The sequence below is a fragment of the Petaurus breviceps genome, unplaced genomic scaffold (assembly GCF_028583685.1).
Source record: "Petaurus breviceps papuanus isolate PSGF00001 unplaced genomic scaffold, PetGlider_PUasm1.0 208, whole genome shotgun sequence".
Lineage (NCBI taxonomy): Eukaryota > Metazoa > Chordata > Mammalia > Diprotodontia > Petauridae > Petaurus > Petaurus breviceps.
The window spans coordinates 8,465,740-8,483,821 of record NW_027185852.1 but is presented as its reverse complement, the minus strand read 5'-3'; the positions used below and the strand labels follow the sequence as shown (position 1 = coordinate 8,483,821).

The window sequence follows — 18,082 nt, the reverse complement described above, 5'->3', positions numbered from 1 at the left end:
CTCTTCTCCTCTCTCCTCTCCTCTGCTTTCTCTTCTCCTCTCTTCCCCTCTCCTCTCCTCACCCCTCTTCTCCCCTCTCTCCTTCTCTAATCTCCTCTCTCTTCTCCTCTCCTTGCCTTTCCTTTCTGTCCCTTGCCTTTCTTTTATTTCCTTCTCTTTTCTTCTTCCTCCTCTACCTTCTTTTCTTTTATCTTCCATTAGCTTCTAAGAAACTTGTGCAGAAAAGAAAAGGCAGGATTAACATGAAGTCAGAGAGGTCCAAGGGTCCACACCTCCTGCCTGTGTGACCTTGGACAAGTCACTGACCATCCCTGGGTGACAGTTCTCCACCCATTCAATAAAGGGGTTGGACACAGTGGCTTCTGAGGCCCTTTCTACCTTTCGAGCAACTAATAATAGAGCCTGCTAATAATAGAGAGATATTTCGATAGATTTCTGACTCATTTCTCAACTAAGACTCGGCAGCTTCATGAGCCTGGAGACTTCACTTTCTCTGCCCGAGTCAGATCAAAGTCAGAGGGCTTTTGCTTTTTCAAGCCAGGTGACATCATCATAGCTGGTCACACAACCAGGACAGCCATAGCCAAAGCTGTGGTGCAGTGATTAAAGAAGGCTAAGGGAGTCCCACTGAGTCCTTTGTCTTAGTGGATGGGCAGGAGGGAGGCTGTCACTTTGTGTGTTCTCTGAAGATCTGCTTCTTTTTCCATCCATGCGCAAGAGCACTTCACATGGAAGGAGGTGGGCAGTAGAGGTGGCAAAGCACCAGCCTCTGATCTGGGAGGGGTGGGGTGACTCTACCTTGGACACACGCTGACTCTGTGACCCTGGGCACAACAGCCTCAGTGCCCCAGACCTTCACTGGAGGAGGGGGTTTCCCCCATGGGATTTCCCTAAATAAATTAAATATTTTTCAATGCTGGCGTTTATATAGCCCTTTAAGGTTTGTGAAGCACCTTACAAATGTTTCCTTCTGCGAACCTCACGACAACCCTGTCAGGTAGGTGGTATTATTATCCTCTTTCACAGATGTGGAAACTGAAACTGAGACCCGTTAAATGATTTTCCAGGACCACACAGCTATACGTATCTGAAGCGGGATTTGAATTCAGATCTTCCCGGCTCAAAGTCCAGTTCTCTCCATCGACCACTTAACTATCTATTAATTAAATCATAAGACTTATGTCCTATGTCTTAAAACATATTAAGTAGTGTTTCACTAGAGGTAGTTGTGGTTTACTAGTAAGAGCTCTAGACTCTGACTCAGAAGATCTGGGTTTGAATGCTGCACAGATAGCCACGTGCTACAGTGGATGGAGGCCATTAAAAAGGGAAGAAGGTGATGCTTGTTTCGCCCTCTTCAGAAGGTTGTTGCAATAACCCAGTGAGATCATGGGTGTGTGATTTATGAACCTCAAACTGCTGCACAAAAGCCATGCACTCACAATAATGTGAATTCTGTCCCAGTTCCCTAAAGACGTCCACTCTTTGGGGCTTCAGATGTTCTAGGCTCCAGCACAGCCTTACAGCCTTGCGCGGCTCCAGTGACTCTGTGACCTAGGCTGTAGAGGGAATACATTCTCAGGCAGGGGTTGGACAGGATGGCTCCTTCCAGCTCTGAGATGCTGGGCTTCTGAGATCCTTCCTAATGCTGGTCACTCTGCTTGGGCTCATCTCGTCTTTCCACACTCTACTCTATCTGATCAACTGATCAATGGGAATTTAGTGACCACTGTTAGGTACCAAGAGGGATGCTGGGTGATGGTGATACAGAGGCAAAACCAAGACGGTCTCTGCTCTCAGGGAGCTTACATTCCATCTTGGGGAGGGGGAGACAACATGCAAAATACCTACTCAGTCAGCTAAGTGGTGCCATAGAGAGAGTACTTTTTATGGAGATAGCAATGCCCTCAAGACAAATCCTGCCTCAGGCATTTGCTGAATGACTTTGGGCCAGTCATTTCATATCCTTCAGCTCAGTGTCCTCATCTGTCAAATGGGACTAGCAATAGCACCTATGCCCAAGGGCTGTTGTGATGATCAAATGGAATAACACATGCAAGTCACTTTGCAAAACATAACGCTCTATAGAATAGTAATTTTGGGGAGAAGGTGGGCTCTAGAACAAGGAGGGGACCTAGAAAGGCTTCTTGGAGGTAGCACTTGAGCTGAGCTTACATATGTACATTTTGTGGTATCAATAGAATGGAAGCTCCTTGAGGGCAGGACCAATGTTGCTTTTGCCTTTTTATGTCCAGCAGTGAGGACAGTGCCTCGTACAGAGCAGGCACATAATGTTTGCTTACTGATTTATTGATGGAGACGAAGAAAGAGGTGGAGGTGAGAAGGGAGGGCATTCCAGGCTGGGGGACAACCTGGGCAAAGACATGGAGATAGGAAATGGAATGTTTGTATACAAGGAACAAGCTGGCCAGGTTAGTTAGAATAGGATGGGGAGTGGTCACTCTTTCCAGTGGCTTGTGGTACTTCTTGGGTGAGGAAACAGCACTGTCTTCTTTGCAATTTAAAATCTTAGGGAGTTTCCTAGTACTCTGAATGGTTTAAGTGACTTGCCCAGGGCAAAAGTACCAGTTTGGATGCAGGTCCGAACCTTCTCCAGATCTCTGGGGGTTGCCAGGATCTGGGGATGTGCAGATAATTGTTGCTGCCCTTAAAGGAATCGGCATTCTCCTTGGGAGGTGGCGGGTGGAGGTGCACCAGCACATTCACCGACAGCACAAGAAATAAAAAGTAATTTTGATGATTGTGTGAGGATCACTATCAGCTTTTGGGCCACGAGGAAAGAGCTCTTGCAAGAAGCAGACCATGGGCTGAGCCTTGGAGCTAGGAAGGGCTTCTAAGCAGGAATTCTCCTCCTCGTTTCCAATCCCCACCAACCTCCTGGATTTCACCATCTCCAAGAAACACAATATACTTCGGGTTACCAAGGGTAGAGGTAGACATCTGGAAGCCCCTCCCAGACCTTCTGTTGGAGGAGGGCAAGTAGGGAATTCTCATCATTTCCCACCCAGCGGATCTCCTGGATTTCATGATTTCCAGAAACTCATTATTCTGTAACATAAATTCAACTCTATAGCTCACACGTAGTCAGATCATTTTCTACCCAGGCTGTAGAACTCCATCACAGGGTACCCCCTCTCCCTATTCTCTACCTCTTTTCAGCATCTTTTTTTAAAAGTGATCTTCTCTGTTAGACTGAGAGCTCCCTGAGGGTAGGAACGATCTGAAGACTTTGTATCCCCAGTACTTTGCGCAGTGTCTGGAACGCAGCAGGTCCTTAATAAATGCTCTAACGCAGAGCAATGGATTAAATGATTATGCTTTGGGAGAATATAAAAGGTTTCCTTTCTTTTTCAGGGGAGGATTCATGGCGTCTTACCACTTTCCGACATGAGAAAAGCCCTCAGCCAATGGGAAATAGTGGCAGCGCTTTGTTTACTCGTTGATTGGAGTTCTGGAGGTATTTTGCTTCAGTTGTCTGTCTTTATTAGGGAATGAAAACAGTGTAATGGAATCCAAAAGTTAAAGCTAGTCATCTAGCCCAGTCTGCTGCCAAAGCCAGGTATTCCTGTTGCAATAACCTTGAAGGATGGATTTTCCATCTTTGAGTGTTGGGAAGCGTGGTCCAGTGGTCCAGCAGTTGAGTTCAAATCCTGCTTTTGATACTCGCTGTGTAACCTGAAGCAAATAACTTCATTTCAATGGCTTCAGTTTCCCTCTCTGTAAAGTCGGAGGGATGACCTCTGGGATCCTATCCAGCTTCTTTCCTTCTCCAGCTTCCTTCCAGATGAAGAAACTGAGGCAGACAGGGTTGAGTGAGTAGCCCAGGGTCACACAGCTAGGAAATATCTGAGGTCAAATTTGAACTCAGGTCTTCCTAACTCCACGTCCGGCACCACCTAGCCCCCATTCTATTTTCTATACATAAAAAAGGCATTACCTGCAAAGTAACGTCTCCTGAAATATTGTCCAGGAAACATAGCAAAGAATTATTATCAAGCAGTTGGAGGGTATTTAATATGTCTGGTACCATTTTAGACACTGTACTCCAAAGCGGTGCTTCCGAACGTCCAGAGTAGGAAGCCAACAGTAGTCAGCGCACTCGGGCCTTCTATGGCGACATCTTCTGCTTTATCAGCACGATTCTTTCGTCTCTTCTTAGGACTAACTACTATCATTTGCTCGGGCCGGGTCTGGGTGGAGCCAGCGCCAGTCTTTGAGATGGGACTGAACATCTCCATCATTTGCCAGTCAAGCCTGCAAAACTGCTATCCAAGGAAGTTTCATCTCTATAAAACTAGTCGAGACCTCCAGGAAAAGCTTCGAATGGCGAAAATCAACCGGACCACAGCTCGGCTACAGCTCAGCAACTTCCAAGAGCCGAGAGCCCATCTGATCTGCAGGGTGGAATGTCCCAGGCGGGAGGGAGAGCAGCTGATCTGCGGAGAAGACGTCGCTTCTGGCCGTGAGTACCGGGAGCTGACTGGCGTGCGGATGGGACGCCCTGGGAGACCCGTCCGAGAGTCAGACGGGCTCAGGCGGATCATAATGGGAGCTAGTGCCTGAAGTTGGCAAAGCACTTACGTAGGCTAGTTCTTTGAAACCTGCCAACACCTCTAGAAAGAACGTGCTCTAATTAGCTCTGTTTGATAGAAAAGGAAAATAAGCCGGAGTGTCATTGAGGCTCTTGTCCGGGGTCACACAGCTAGTGTTGGACGCAGAGTTTGAACCCAGATCTTCCTGGCTCCTCCTACCGCATCCTGTAATCGCCTCTTCCTATCAGTCTTTCTTCCTGCAAATTCAGGTAGGACAATGAAAAGCTTATTGGAGCCGACTTAATTGCCATCTCAACCCACCCACACGTTCTTATCCAATGTGATTCCCATCCACTCTTCTTAGAAATCCTCCAAAGGGGATTTTTCTAAGCGTTTCTATTAGCTCAATAATAACATTTGCTGGCCTTTATACGAAGGGGAAATCTTCACGAGGTTGTGTTCCAGGTAGCTAAGTTGTCCAGTGTATAGAATACTGGTTGTGGAGTTAGTGAGACCTGAGTTCGAATTCAGCTTCAGATACTTATTAGTTAGGTATGTGACCCTGGTCAAGTAGCTTAACCTCTCTCTGGCTAAGTTTCCTCAACTATAAAATGGGTATAATAACAGCACCTACCTCACAGGGTTGTTGTGAGGATTAAATGAGATAATATTTGTAGAGCACTCGGCAGAGTGTCTGGTATATAGTAGGTGCTTAATAAATACTTGTTTTCTTCCTAATGGAAAAAGTGGCAAACGTGTGTGATCAAAGCACCCTACTCATAACACTGTGTGACCAGGGGCAAGAGATTAAACTCTTTGAGCCTCGGTTTCCCCATCTGTCAAATAGGGGGAGATAGTTCCTTACTCGTAGGGACACAGCAAAGATAAAATGATATAATATATGAGAAGAATTTTGGAAACCTTGAAGTCCTGTGCGCACAATAATTCCCAATCCTCCAGTGTCCGTCCAATTTTCTCTTCTGGAAGGTTATGAGCTTGATCACCAGGGGATGTAAGTTCAACTCCTGACTTATTACTGCCTGTGTGACCTTACCCGTTTAAATCTCTTCGCTTCTCTCTGACTCAGCTTTCCCATAGGCAGAATGTGGGGGCTGGAGCCCGTGACCCCGCAGGTTTCCTCCCCCTCGAGATTTAGGAGCCTAGATCCTCCTTCTCAGCAGGAAGGGCAGCTGGTGGTCAGCCGTTGTTCTTCTGGGGCACGATGGCTGGGTCTTGGTAATGAGCACTGATCAGCCCTGGTGAGCCAGGCGTGACCGTGGTTAGTGGTCCTCTGGGTCCCTCCCTCTACGTTTATGACTTTAAGGATTGTAACCGTATATGGGTCAACACAGAATACTGCAATCAATAGATGTGAGCTCTCCATGTGCAGGGACTCTTTTGCTTGGTCTTTGTATTTTGCGCCTCTAGCGTGTATATGATATAGTATGTGCTTAATACATGCTTTGGGGGACAGATTGGGTGGGATGGCATATAGAGCCTTTCCACATAGGCAGGTGGTATCCTTGTCATCTCCCTCCCCCCCTCCCCATTCACACACACACACACACACACACACACACACACACTAACCACGGTCACGCCTGGCTCACCAGGGCTGATCAGTGCTCATTACCAAGACCCAGCCATCGTGCCCCAGAAGAACAACGGCTGACCACCAGCTGCCCTTCCTGCTGAGAAGGTGCCAAGCCTGGTTCCACTATCTTATATTTGTGACAGTGAGGAAATCGCTAAACATCTCTGGTTATCGATTTCCTGCCTCATGGAATGAGAAAACCGAACTCTATGAGTGCTGGGGGCCCTTCGAGCTCGAGGATTCAGAATCATCTGCTCTAAGACCAGCGTTTTACAAACAAGGAAACTGAGGCTCTCTGCCTTCACCCCACTCAGCTCTAGGCATTCTTCCAGACACTGGAAAACTGAGTTTCTGTACGTACTTTGTCGAGTGTGAGAAGGGTAGGAAGGCGCTGTTTCAGATGCAAAAGGTGAAGAAAATGCCGTGTTCTTTTGACCAATTTTCTCATTTAATTAGCAATATCAAGAGAAGCAAAAGGTTTTCACATATGATTGAAACAAATCTGCAAAGTCTGAATGTTCTAGAATTCTAGAAGTGGAAACCACAGAGAGGTATCACAGAGCAGGTGAATGTCTGAGGTCTGTGCAAATTTATTTAGGTTCTCCACATCCTCAGGAAACATCAGATACCACGGCCCTGTGCAAAAATGGGAGAAAAAATCATACCCCCTTAGAGAAAAGACTGGGCCCATTTTCCTTAGAAAAGCTCAGGGATAACTTCTATCAAGGAATAAAACAAACTTGATTTTGTTTTAAAAAATCAGGACAGAGGCAAAAGAAGTGCTTTAGCTCCACATTCCACGGGGCTAGATTTGGTATCATGAAGATATCAAGATATGAAATCCTTCCTCAGTCATTAGCCACGTGAATCTGGGCCTCCTCTGCAGCCTCTCTGAGCCTCAGTTTCATCTTCTGTAGAATTAGAGGTTTGGATCAGATCATCAAGGGAGCTTTCTTTTCCTATTTTTTGCAAACAGTTTATGTATTATTAGAATTAGTTTTTCTTTAAGTGCTAGAATTTTCTTGAAAATCATCTTAAGTCGCAAGTTCCTTCATGGCTTATTCAATATTTTTTTTTGCTGAGACTGAGCCATTTATATTCTTTATTTCTATCGACCTAGACATTTTATATTTTTGTAAATATTTATCTATTTGATTTAAGTTGTTTTATTGGTATAGAATTTAAAATAGTTTTTAATAATTCCTTTTATGTCGTCTTTATTTCTTGAGAATTCTTTTTCATCTTGGTAATTTGCTTTCCCTCTTTCTTTTTAAAATCAAATTACCTGTATGTTTAATTTATTTTATGATCTTTTTCAAAAATCAGTTCTTAATTTAGTTTCAAGTCAATGTTCTTTCACTGTTGTTAATCTAATATTTTATTTTAATAATAATAATAATAACAATAATAACTATCATTTATATAGTAACTGCTATATGTCAGGTACTATGCTAAGCACTTTTTACAAATATTCTCTCATTTGATCCTCACAACAACTCTGGGAGGTAGATGTTATCCTCATTTCACAGCTGAGGAAATGGGAGCAGACACTGGTCAAGTGACTTGCCCAGAGTCACATAGCTAGGGAAGGTAGCGTCTGGGTCCAGATTTGAACTCGTGTTCCTGACTGTGAGTCCAGAACTCCATCCGCCAAACCACCTTGCTGCCCCAGAATTTCTATTTTTATGTTTAATTGGGGTTAGTTACTTTGTTGATTTTCTGGTTTGTTTTAGGTGTCTGATAAATTTGATGAGGAAGGTATTTAGATATCTAAAACAAAAAATATATATTTTAAAATATATTTTATATATAATACATATTTGTATATAATATATGTAAATATATTTAAAATATATGAATATACATAGAAGTATTTAGACGATATATAAAATTTCCCTAAGGACTGCTTTGTCTGCATCTTTAAATTTTGGGTACGTAGTCTTATCTGACCCTGGGCATTGTCTAATCACTGCACTCTTGGACTGAGCTTTGTCGGTTTCTGATCATGGTTTGGTCCTCAACCACACAACTACAGGCAGGCCCCTGGTCAGAGCTCCTGTAGAGCACTGCAGACCTGGGCCTCTGTGAGCTAACTGCAAAGTTCTGTGATTTTCCACACTGAGAGTTCTCCACTCTAATAAAACGACAGGTCTGGACTAAATAAATAAATAATGCTTCGAGTGGTTCAAGGAAGAATAATTTTTTAAATGTATTCCAGGAATCCCAAGACTTTCACTCCACTATGCTGGTTCCATGACCAGTACTCATCGCCATGTTAGCCTCTGTATCACCATTCTGAAAGGTCATTCACATCTTGTTTTTCTTTTAAACCCGCTCCATATTCTCCTGGGAATCCACATGGTTCTCTGCTCATCAGCTGCTGGCTCATTTTTTTTTTCATCTTGAAATATTTGTTCATGGATGTCTGGACTCATTTAGGCGACCTGGAAGCAATATTCCCTTCTGTTCTTAGTATCTCCCCCGTTGATTTATCTGTGTATGCTCAAGGTCTTTAATCAAGTTTTCTTCCTCCTGAAATCTTTGGTAATTTCAGTCTCTTTTCCTTATTATGCCTTTATTTCTCACTTTCTGATCCCTTCCCCTTTGAATGTAATTTCCAAAACTGTCTCAGCCTCCTCCCACACTGGGCAACTTATTTTTCACCAACCTCTGCCCTTATTCACTTTTGGAGGAAACAAAACTGGCCCTAGTTGGATGCCAGTCCCCGCTTCCTCAGGTCTTAGTGAGCAAGTCTACGCCCTAGTGTCCTGCCCCAGCACCCTTTTTTTTCCTCAGTTTTCTGGTTACTTTTTATTTCAGAACAGCCATGCTGGAGTCCCAGGCAGCGCATATATCTACCTTTTAGTTTTCCTTAGCATGGGGAGAATGGGAGAGAGAGTTGGGTTCTGCTACAAGACTATAGGTCAGCTCATGTATTCCTGCCGAAGTGGAGTGGCTGTTGGGGAAAGGGGTCCTGAGTGAATATGTTAGGGGTTCAGAATTAGCTTCCTCTGCTGTTACTTTATCAGGTTCCTACCTCATAAGACTTCATGGTGTCTTATCCCATGGAGGCAAATGGAGGTACTTTTATGTCTTATACATGATTCCTATTTTGGAGAGGTTTATGAGGTCATAAAGATCAGAGAAAGCATCCACTCTTCCATCTTGTTGGTCATGTGATCAGGAAGTATCTGAACAATAGTTCAACAGTATTTTTACTGCCATAGTAAAACGTGTGTGTGTGTGTGTGTGTGTGTGTGTGTGTGTGTGTATTTATGATAAGGATGAGTACTCACTGTGTGACCTTGGGCAAGTCAATTAACCCCAATTGCCTTATCCTGCCCCCTCCAAGACAAACAAAAGCAAGTATAATAAGGATGAGAAGAGCACATTGAATCAGTCATTGTGTCCTTATTGAGGTCACCTGATTCCCCCCCATTGTTAAGGCCCCCCTCATTTCACAATGCCTTTATTTTGTACATGTTCTCGGTTTACTTATCTGTGAACATGGTGTGGCCTCCTAATTCTAGGGCCTGGTAGAATGTAAACTCCTCGAGGGCAGGGGCTGTTCTTCACTTTTTCATCCCACAGTAGCTCATAGAAGTCTTAGCATATACTAGTAGGTGCTTAATGAATACTGATTAACTGATAATATAATTATAGAGAAGAGACTGGGATTTTTCAATACATATGAGTATTTGAAGATTATGTTTCCACATTTTCTCTTAGTCATTGAATTACTTGGAAACAAGAATGGACATATTATTGCAGATTGGTTCAGTCACATGAAATCATTTTACTAAAGACTCAGTTTACTCATCTGTAAAACAGGGTTTCAATGGCCTCTGAAGTCCTTTCCAGCTGAGACAGACTGGTTTTGTGACTTGCCCAGGTTCCCATACCTAGTGCCAAAAGAAGTTTATGAACCCAGGTTTTCCTGACTCTGAGTCCAGAGCTTTACCCAATGTGCCTTGTTACCTCTCAGCAGTGAGAGATGGAGGGGAGGGAGCTCAGTCCTAATCCACCAGGCCAGGGTCAGTAACTTGACATTTGCTTAGACCTCCCTGTACTTTTCTTCATCTTGCCCAAGCAGATTTATATTCTAAGGGGTTGAGCAACTGAGGAATTCATTACTTTCTCCTTTTTACTGTTTCACAAACACATTTCTCCATGATTTGTAATGCTGACCTTACAGTAAATTCTATTTCCTAACAGTTGTTTGTTCAAGCACCACAGAATTTTATAATGACAATTTTTTGTTCTTTTTCACCTTCATTGCCAAATATACTTCTCTTCTCCCCTGCATTGAGCCATTTTTTTAAAAAACAAAGTATTAAAAAAGAAGAGAAAGAAGAAATTCAGCCAAATTAACCAGTACAGCAATTAAGTCTGACAACATAGGCAATGATCCATATCCATCATCCCCTAGTTCTCTGCAGAAAGGAAAGAGGGACGGGCTCAGACTTAGTCATGACAATGACAACCATTCAGTTTCTTTTCTGTCCTCATTTGCATTGTTGCCATTATATACAGTGTTTTCCTGGTTTGTTCACTTCATTCTGTAGCATTTCATATAAGTCTTCCAGATGCTCTTCTGTCTTCATAGTCATTTTTTCTTATGGTATATTATATTCTCTTGTACTGAGACTTCTAGAATGAAACATGCAGTAGGCATAGCCTTGAAACTGAGAAGACCTTGGTTCAAATGTTGCCTCTGATACACACTGATTGTGTAACCCTTGGCAAGTCAATTAATTAATTGCTTGGTGGTCTAGGCAGTTCTCCAGGACTCTAAATTGGAGAGAAGGTGCAGACCCAGCTCCAGAAGGAGCTGGAGGTTCTTTACCTGGGAGTTCCTTATACCAATGAAGCGATTCCCAGAACCAGGCTCCATCTGCATCTTCTAAGCATCCCCCCCCATACACATGCACACTCCATTCTCTCCTGATGTTTGTGTGTTTCTGGGTGTCTATATTCCTCCCAATGGTCCATTAGGAAGCCTTTGGTAAAGACCTCTTCATGTACCATTTAACTTCTCATCCTGTACAAATGTCACAGCTCCATCAATTCATCAACATGTGAAATTGTTCCATACAGTCCTTTTGTGTGTCTGCCCAGACCCTCTTGTCACGCACAGATCTTGCAATATTGTCCTGAAGTCTTGACGGCTCTGCATCTGTTATTTCTTCCCATTTTGGGAAGGGGAGAAGCTTTAGAAGAATTGAATTAGAGTGGCAGAGTTTTCCATTATAATCATTACAGTAGCAGTTCTTAAATCTTGGGAAGGGGGGTGGCCAGGTAGCACAGCGAGTAAGAGCACCGGCTCCAGTGTTGAGAAGACCTGGAGATCGAACCCCGGGCTCAGACACTTAGCACCCACCCAGAAACACCTGGCCGTGTAACCTTGAGCAAGTTATTTAACCCCAATTGCTTAGGGGCGGCCAGGTGGCTCAGCGAGTAAGAGCACCGCCTCCAGTGTTGGGACGACCTGGAGATCAAATCCCGGGCTTGGACACTCAGCACCACACCCAGAAATAACTGGCCTTGTAAACTTGAGCAAGTTACTTAACCCCGATTGCTTAATAAAAAAAAAAAATCTTGGGAAGGGGGGGGAGAGAGAGGGTCAGAGGTCAGAGGGGGGAGGAGAGGGAGAGGAGAGTAGAGGAGAGGAGAGGAGAGGAAAGGAGCTGCACTAAGAATACACAATGCCTTCTACTGGACTGGTGCAGGGGTGTTGGGCCTCTGAGAGCTCTCCCTCCTTCCCTCCCTGCATCTCGGTTTGTTACCAGGATCAGTGATGCTCTTTCCTTGGTTCTTTGCCCCAATATTCCCTGTACCCTGACCAGGGGCCAGCTAGAGATGAACATAAATTTATATTAAGACAAAGAGCCAAACTTGTGGCAGCAAAGACAACATTCTACACCTGAAGAGCCCCACTTTCTCACCGAAATGAGGGTGGGGTTGTTTCATCTGTTCTCTGGCACCAGAGGACTTGCCATTCCTCTGAATTCAGCCACCTGTTAGTCAAACCCCTGTATTTTACAGAGCAGGAAAGTGAGGCTCAGCCTGAAGCAAGTGGCTGTCGGCTCACACGGCTGCTAAGCGCAGAGCTGGACTCAGTGTCGATGTCCTGACATCCACCTCAGGGCCTTCTCCCCATACCACCTAACCCTTATGAATAAACTAGTTCTTGATCTAGGCAATGGAACCACAAATATTACTTGACTTTGACCAGACTATGAAATGGTACCCTATTTTCATCCACTCCACTGGTCACCTTACAAAGACATTAAGTTCTTAATCTTGCCTCCTGAATTGCCCAAGGGATGTTTCTCATTGCAGATCCTCCAACTGTTCCTGCCAATTTAACTTGCCTCATTTATGAACATTCTGGCAACATGACATGTACTTGGGATACAGGGGCTCCCACCTACCTAGATACCAGATACACCGTGCATGTGAAGAGGTGAGTACTGAGTCACCCCCTCCTTCATTCTATGAGCACAGAACACGTGCATGAGCCATGTAATGAGACCCTTGGAGTACTGGGGTCAGTTTTGGACATGATGCTTCAGGGTGGAAATTAATAAACTGGTTAGTGTCAGAGGAAGGCAACCACGATGGGGAAGGGTCTGGAGTTCATGAAAGGTATCTGTCTACATCTGCTGTGTGAGTCCTCCTGGGCTCCCTGCTGAAACTCTGAGTGGGATGAAATTGTCTTTGTTATTTCAATCAGCCAAGCAATCGGCATTTATTAAGCACCTATGGTATATCAGGCATTGGCTAGGTCCTGGGGGTGGGAAGATGCTTATATTCTTTTGTTTTCCTTTTTTTTGGAGGGGGGAGAGCAGGGCAATCGGTGTTAAGTGACTTGCCCAAGGTCACAGGGCTAGTAAGTGTTAAGTATCTGAAGTCAAATTTGAACTCAGGTCCTCCTGACTCCAGGGCCAGACTCCACTGCCTGACTCACTGTGCTACCTAGCCACCCTGATGCTTCCATTCTAACAGAGGAGACAGCACATACACATGGAGATATGTAGAGAAAGGGATTGGACCTGCAATTTCATTAGTATAATGTATATTATTTATTATTTATGTATTCATATAGTACAAGTCACTGGGTGGAGAAAGTCTCTTCACTAAAGCAGGTTAGCACCTTCTTTGCAACTCTTAGGCTTAGAAGGGAGCTCAGCACAGAGAGAAGTCGATTGACTTGCCCAGGGTCAGTCCAAGTTAGGACTTGAGGACAGCTCTTCCTGGTTCTGAGGCTGGCTCTCTCTCCACTTGGCCGATGTCTACAAAATGAATTCGTGGTCATTTTTGGAATCCTTCCCCTTGTCCCTTTTCAGGAGCTTGATCACTGACGTCACATTGTCCCCATCAGTGCAGAGAGCTGGCCCTGCCCACCTGTGACATCGCCATTGTTCTCTTCTCATCAGAATACACTCCATTCTTCAGGACTCAAATCATGGGACAAAGAGTGGTCATGGGCCCATTAGATACAACAGCTAGGACTTTAAGGCACTTTCCATGTCATCTCCCTTGCTCCCCACAACAATGCTGTGAGGCTGTGCTACTTTTGTTTTCTGTTAGGAAGGAAGGAAAGAAGCATTTACTATGTAAGTGCCATATAATAGAAAACAAATACCTACCATAGAGTATCTACTATGGGCTACATACTTTACAGATATTATCTCATTTAATTCTCACAACGGCCCTAGAGGGAGGCACTGCCATGAGACCTGTCTACAGTTGGAGGAGGTGAGGTAGGCAGGGGTTGAGGGGCTTGCTCAGCATGACACAGGCAATAAGTGTCTGAAGCTGCATTTGAACTCAGGTCTTCCTGATTCCAAGTCCAGGCTCTATCAACTGTGCCACCTACATGGTCCTGTTAGTTCAATATCTTTTCCCATTTTTCCAGTATCTTGGGAACCAGATGTCCACTGCCTTCAAGACTATGTCACCTTGGGGCAGCGCACCGGCCCTGGAGTCAGGAGGACCTGAGTTCAAATCTGGCCTCAGACACTTAACACAAAAACTAGCCGTGTGACCTTCAGCAAGTCACTTAACTCCAATTGCCCTCCAAAAAGCAAAAAAAAAAAAGACTATGCCACCTGTAACCCAGATTTCTGATGTATCTAGGCTCTGTTCCTCCTGTCTCCATCTTCTTCAGCCCCATTTCCTCTTCTCCCTATAGCTTATCTGGGAGCAGATTATTGTTTCCTAATATGGTCATTCCATCATCACTGATGGTAAAAATGGTTCATTATAGAAATGCTGACATATCTGTTTCATTTTTCATCTGTTTGTTTTTCTCCTTCCAGTTTCATACTGAAAAACACTTAGGATAATCTGACTTAATTGGGCCTCATGCCCTGTTTTCTGTAGACTTATTTCCCCTCTATGAGAGAGAGACAGAGACAGACACAGAGAGACAGAGACAGAGAGACAGAGACAGAAACAGAGACAGAGAAGCAAGGATGAGCCCTGTTGTCTAGGCACTTGCTGCTCATGTTCATGGTCCATTATTAGGTGTGGCTGACATGCTAATGGAGGGAAAGGTTGACTTTTTTAAGAAGAAGACTTCTTTAATTGGTGGTTATGGTTAACACAACTGTGTTCAGAGCCTGTTTCAGTTCTGTCTTGTGGTCACAGTGTATGTGGTCAAAGAAGTACAAGCCACAAACCAATTCAGGGCACATCTTAACTCCAGTTTGTGAAATGGGGGAAACATTCAGAGGTGCCCTACTTTGCCTTCCACGTGGTCTGCCATGTGTCTGTTCTCACATAAGAGATCTCGCTGAACAGCAGACAAAGAGCCTAAGTTAGAGCCTATTAAATTGGAAAGCCAACCAAGGCTTTGAAATGAACACAATTAAAATTCAATTTCATGTGTTAGAATAGAACTATCAAAGCAACAATGCTCTCTGTTATTAAAGTCAACCAATCGATGTGCATTCACCGATGTATTTCTTGGTGGGTTGTTGTATTTTCCAGTGCCTAACACATTACACAGCACATAGTAAGTGCTTAGTCAATTAACAAGTATTAACTAACCAATAAATACCCAATGGACTGAACTGAATCAGGAAAGGCCAGATTTCTGGATGTTGTTGTGGGGTGGTGCTATGTAGGGCGGCTCTTTCTCATCTAGCCAAGTTAAGAAAACTCAGGTCTGGGGAAGGAGAAGTTGTGGGGGGTTGGTATTAACCAGAATAAGGATTATATAGTCTTAGAACTCAGAAAGTAAAAGGGAAAATCCCGAGAAGGGCATGGCTAACAGTGATAAATGCAAAGGAGAGGTTCGGGAAGATGAGATGGGACCAAAGGCCCCTCCCTGGCTTCGGCTGAGAGAAGGTTGTTGGCAACCTTTGAATGGCTTCAGCGGAATGGGAAGAAAATCAGTTCTCAAGGGCTTCGGGAAATCGTGGGTGGTGAGAAATGGGGGTGGTGGTGATGAGTTCTCATTCAAAAGTTGAGCTGTGAAATGTAGGGGAGAAATAACTGGAAGAGTAGCAAGGTCGAGTAAAGGGTAAACCTTTAGGAAAACCCAATGAGACCTCTTCCTATAATATAACTGACTGATCTTATTTATCACAGAGAAGGTCACACTCTTCTTTTCAGGGCAGAATTTTTAAAAGAAGATTCAAGTTTTCCTCCTAATCCCAACAGCTCCACGTGTCAACAAATGTCCCATTTCCTAATACTTTTAAATTGAATCATTTTTAGAAAGATGAAAAATTGGTAAACCTATCTTGCCTAATTTAATTAGTTGAATCTAGTTCTTTGGTCAGGTATCCCTATCTCTAGCCTCTAGTAAGAGGCTGGGATGACTTGTATAGCATAGAGTTTTAAAATAATACTCACAGAAGATGGGAACAGCAGCTGTTTGTGCGGACATAAATATAAATAGCAATAATAATACTAGGTTTGAGATGACCGAGGATGTTTCCAATTTTCTTAAACAGTGTAGTGGAATTCTAAAAATAATTGAACCACTCTTGGTGTGAAATTAATTTTAATTTTAAAAAATATGCCATGCAATGTTTCCAAGAGGAAAAAGGCATCCATAGAATTATATATGTGTGTGTGTTTGTGTGTGTGTGTGTTATATAGTTTGGGAAGATGATGGGAAAATAGAAATGAGAAGCACAGAGACAGACAGATGCGAGACAAAGAGTCTTAGGGAGGTAGCTGCAGGACAGCCAAAGAACTGGGAGATCAGAGGCAGACATTTATAGGTGGAAGGGCAGCTAGTCCAATTTACTCATTTAGAGTTAAGGAAATTAAAACCCAGATGGGTTAAACAACTTGACCAAGGTCACACTGGTGGCCAGTGGCAGAGCCCACATTTGAACACAGGAACTCTGACTCTAGACCCAGCCTCTTTCTCTTGTACCAACCACATGGAAGTTCATTTTCCCAGGAAAAATGTGCATCTCCCACACATGTTGAGACCTTGGAGCTGAGCCCCAGTGGTCTTATGGTTATAGATCTGGATGTCCCCAGCAAGGACTTGGAGCCAAAAACAGTCAAATGTCACCATTTAAACCCCACTTATTGAGCTCATTGTCTTATTTCAGCTTCCAGACGGAAGAAGAACAGCTTTATCTTACTTCAAGGCATATCAACATTCCGACCAACACACTACGCAGTGGCAAAATGTATTCCGTTTGGGTCCAAGCAGCAAATGCTCTAGGCAAGGAAGAGTCAGACCACCTGCAACTTAACCTTGATGACATAGGTAATGGAAATTTGACAAATATGTGTTAAACACTAGTATGTGTGACATTGGAGATACAAAGACAAAGACAATGCGATCCCTGCCTTGACAGAGCTTCTGAACGAACTTGTGCAAATATAACCTGAGATAGACTGGCTGAGATGAAGGCTGGTGTTAAATAAAATGTGAGTCTGGAAGAAGGCTCACAAAAAAGGCAATGAAGCTCTTCAGTATTTATCTGTATCAATACAGCATTGAAGCATATGCCTAAACTAAATTTAATTCACCTCAGCCTACAGAAAGATCTTTTAGGGTTCGCTTTCATGTCTCTGTTAAAGATAGAGGGACTTGTGGAAGAAAACAAAGTTAGAAAATCATTATTGAACTGCCATATGGAAATAGAACTGTGCTGCAATTCTCCTCTCCAGTCACTATATTTCCCCAATCTCCCTTCTAGATACCTTAATAGCGGCTGTTTGAGCCTCTTTATAATGTCATAGGGTCATCGAGCTGAAAGGGAGAGGCCATTGAGACTGACTTCTTCATTATACAGTTGAGGAAACTGAGGCCCAGGGAAGTGAATTGACTTGCCCATGGTCATGGAGGCAATAAATGAGAGAGAGAAAGAGAGAGAGAGAGAGAGAGAGAGAGAGACAGAGAGAGAGAGAGAGAGAGAAAGAAAGAGGAAGGGGGGGAGAGGAAAGAGAGAGGAAGGAGAGGGAGAGAGAGAGAGAGAGAGAGACACAGAGACAGAGAGAAACAGAGAAACAGAGAAACAGAGAAACCCAGTTCATCTGACTCTCCACATCTGTGCTCTTTTCATTAAATAATCAGTTGTTTTTTCCCATCTTTCTTCAGAATTTTTCCACTCCCTCCATAAGTACATATGAGACTGGGAGATCAGAATCTAATGTGTTAGCTCTGCTGTCCTTGATGGTGAAACAATTTTCTTTTAATTGCAGATCTTTTCCGTTCTTCATCTGTTTCTTTTGCTTCCTCCTTAAACAGCTTAATTGCGTCTCTTCACAAACTTTCCTTCTACTCTTTGTGTTCTATGAAGTGATGTTGCTCAATCTTCCACCATCTTTCTACATAAGAGTTTGCAAATGCATTCATATTTTAAGTTGGCATTGCCCTTGGCTGCTGTATCTCTCTATTTGGTCAAACAATCCTGTTTACTGATCAAGGTGTTTTTTAGCTTCTTATTCTAGC

The 18,082-nt window shown here is 43.6% G+C and overlaps 1 protein-coding gene across 1 annotated transcript in view; it reads left to right on the top strand.

Moving 5' to 3' along the window:
* Positions 1-3,379: 3,379 nt before the first annotated feature.
* The window catches only part of LOC138165127 (interleukin-23 receptor-like), a 64,294-nt gene continuing 49,591 nt past the window's right edge, over positions 3,380-18,082 (top strand). Inside the window, exons 1-4 of the mRNA XM_069093282.1 lie at positions 3,380-3,478; positions 4,181-4,483; positions 12,490-12,613; positions 16,731-16,891. Coding sequence (XP_068949383.1) covers positions 3,409-3,478; positions 4,181-4,483; positions 12,490-12,613; positions 16,731-16,891 — 658 coding nt within the window. The 5' untranslated portion in view covers positions 3,380-3,408. The remainder of the gene's footprint in view (positions 3,479-4,180; positions 4,484-12,489; positions 12,614-16,730; positions 16,892-18,082) is intronic.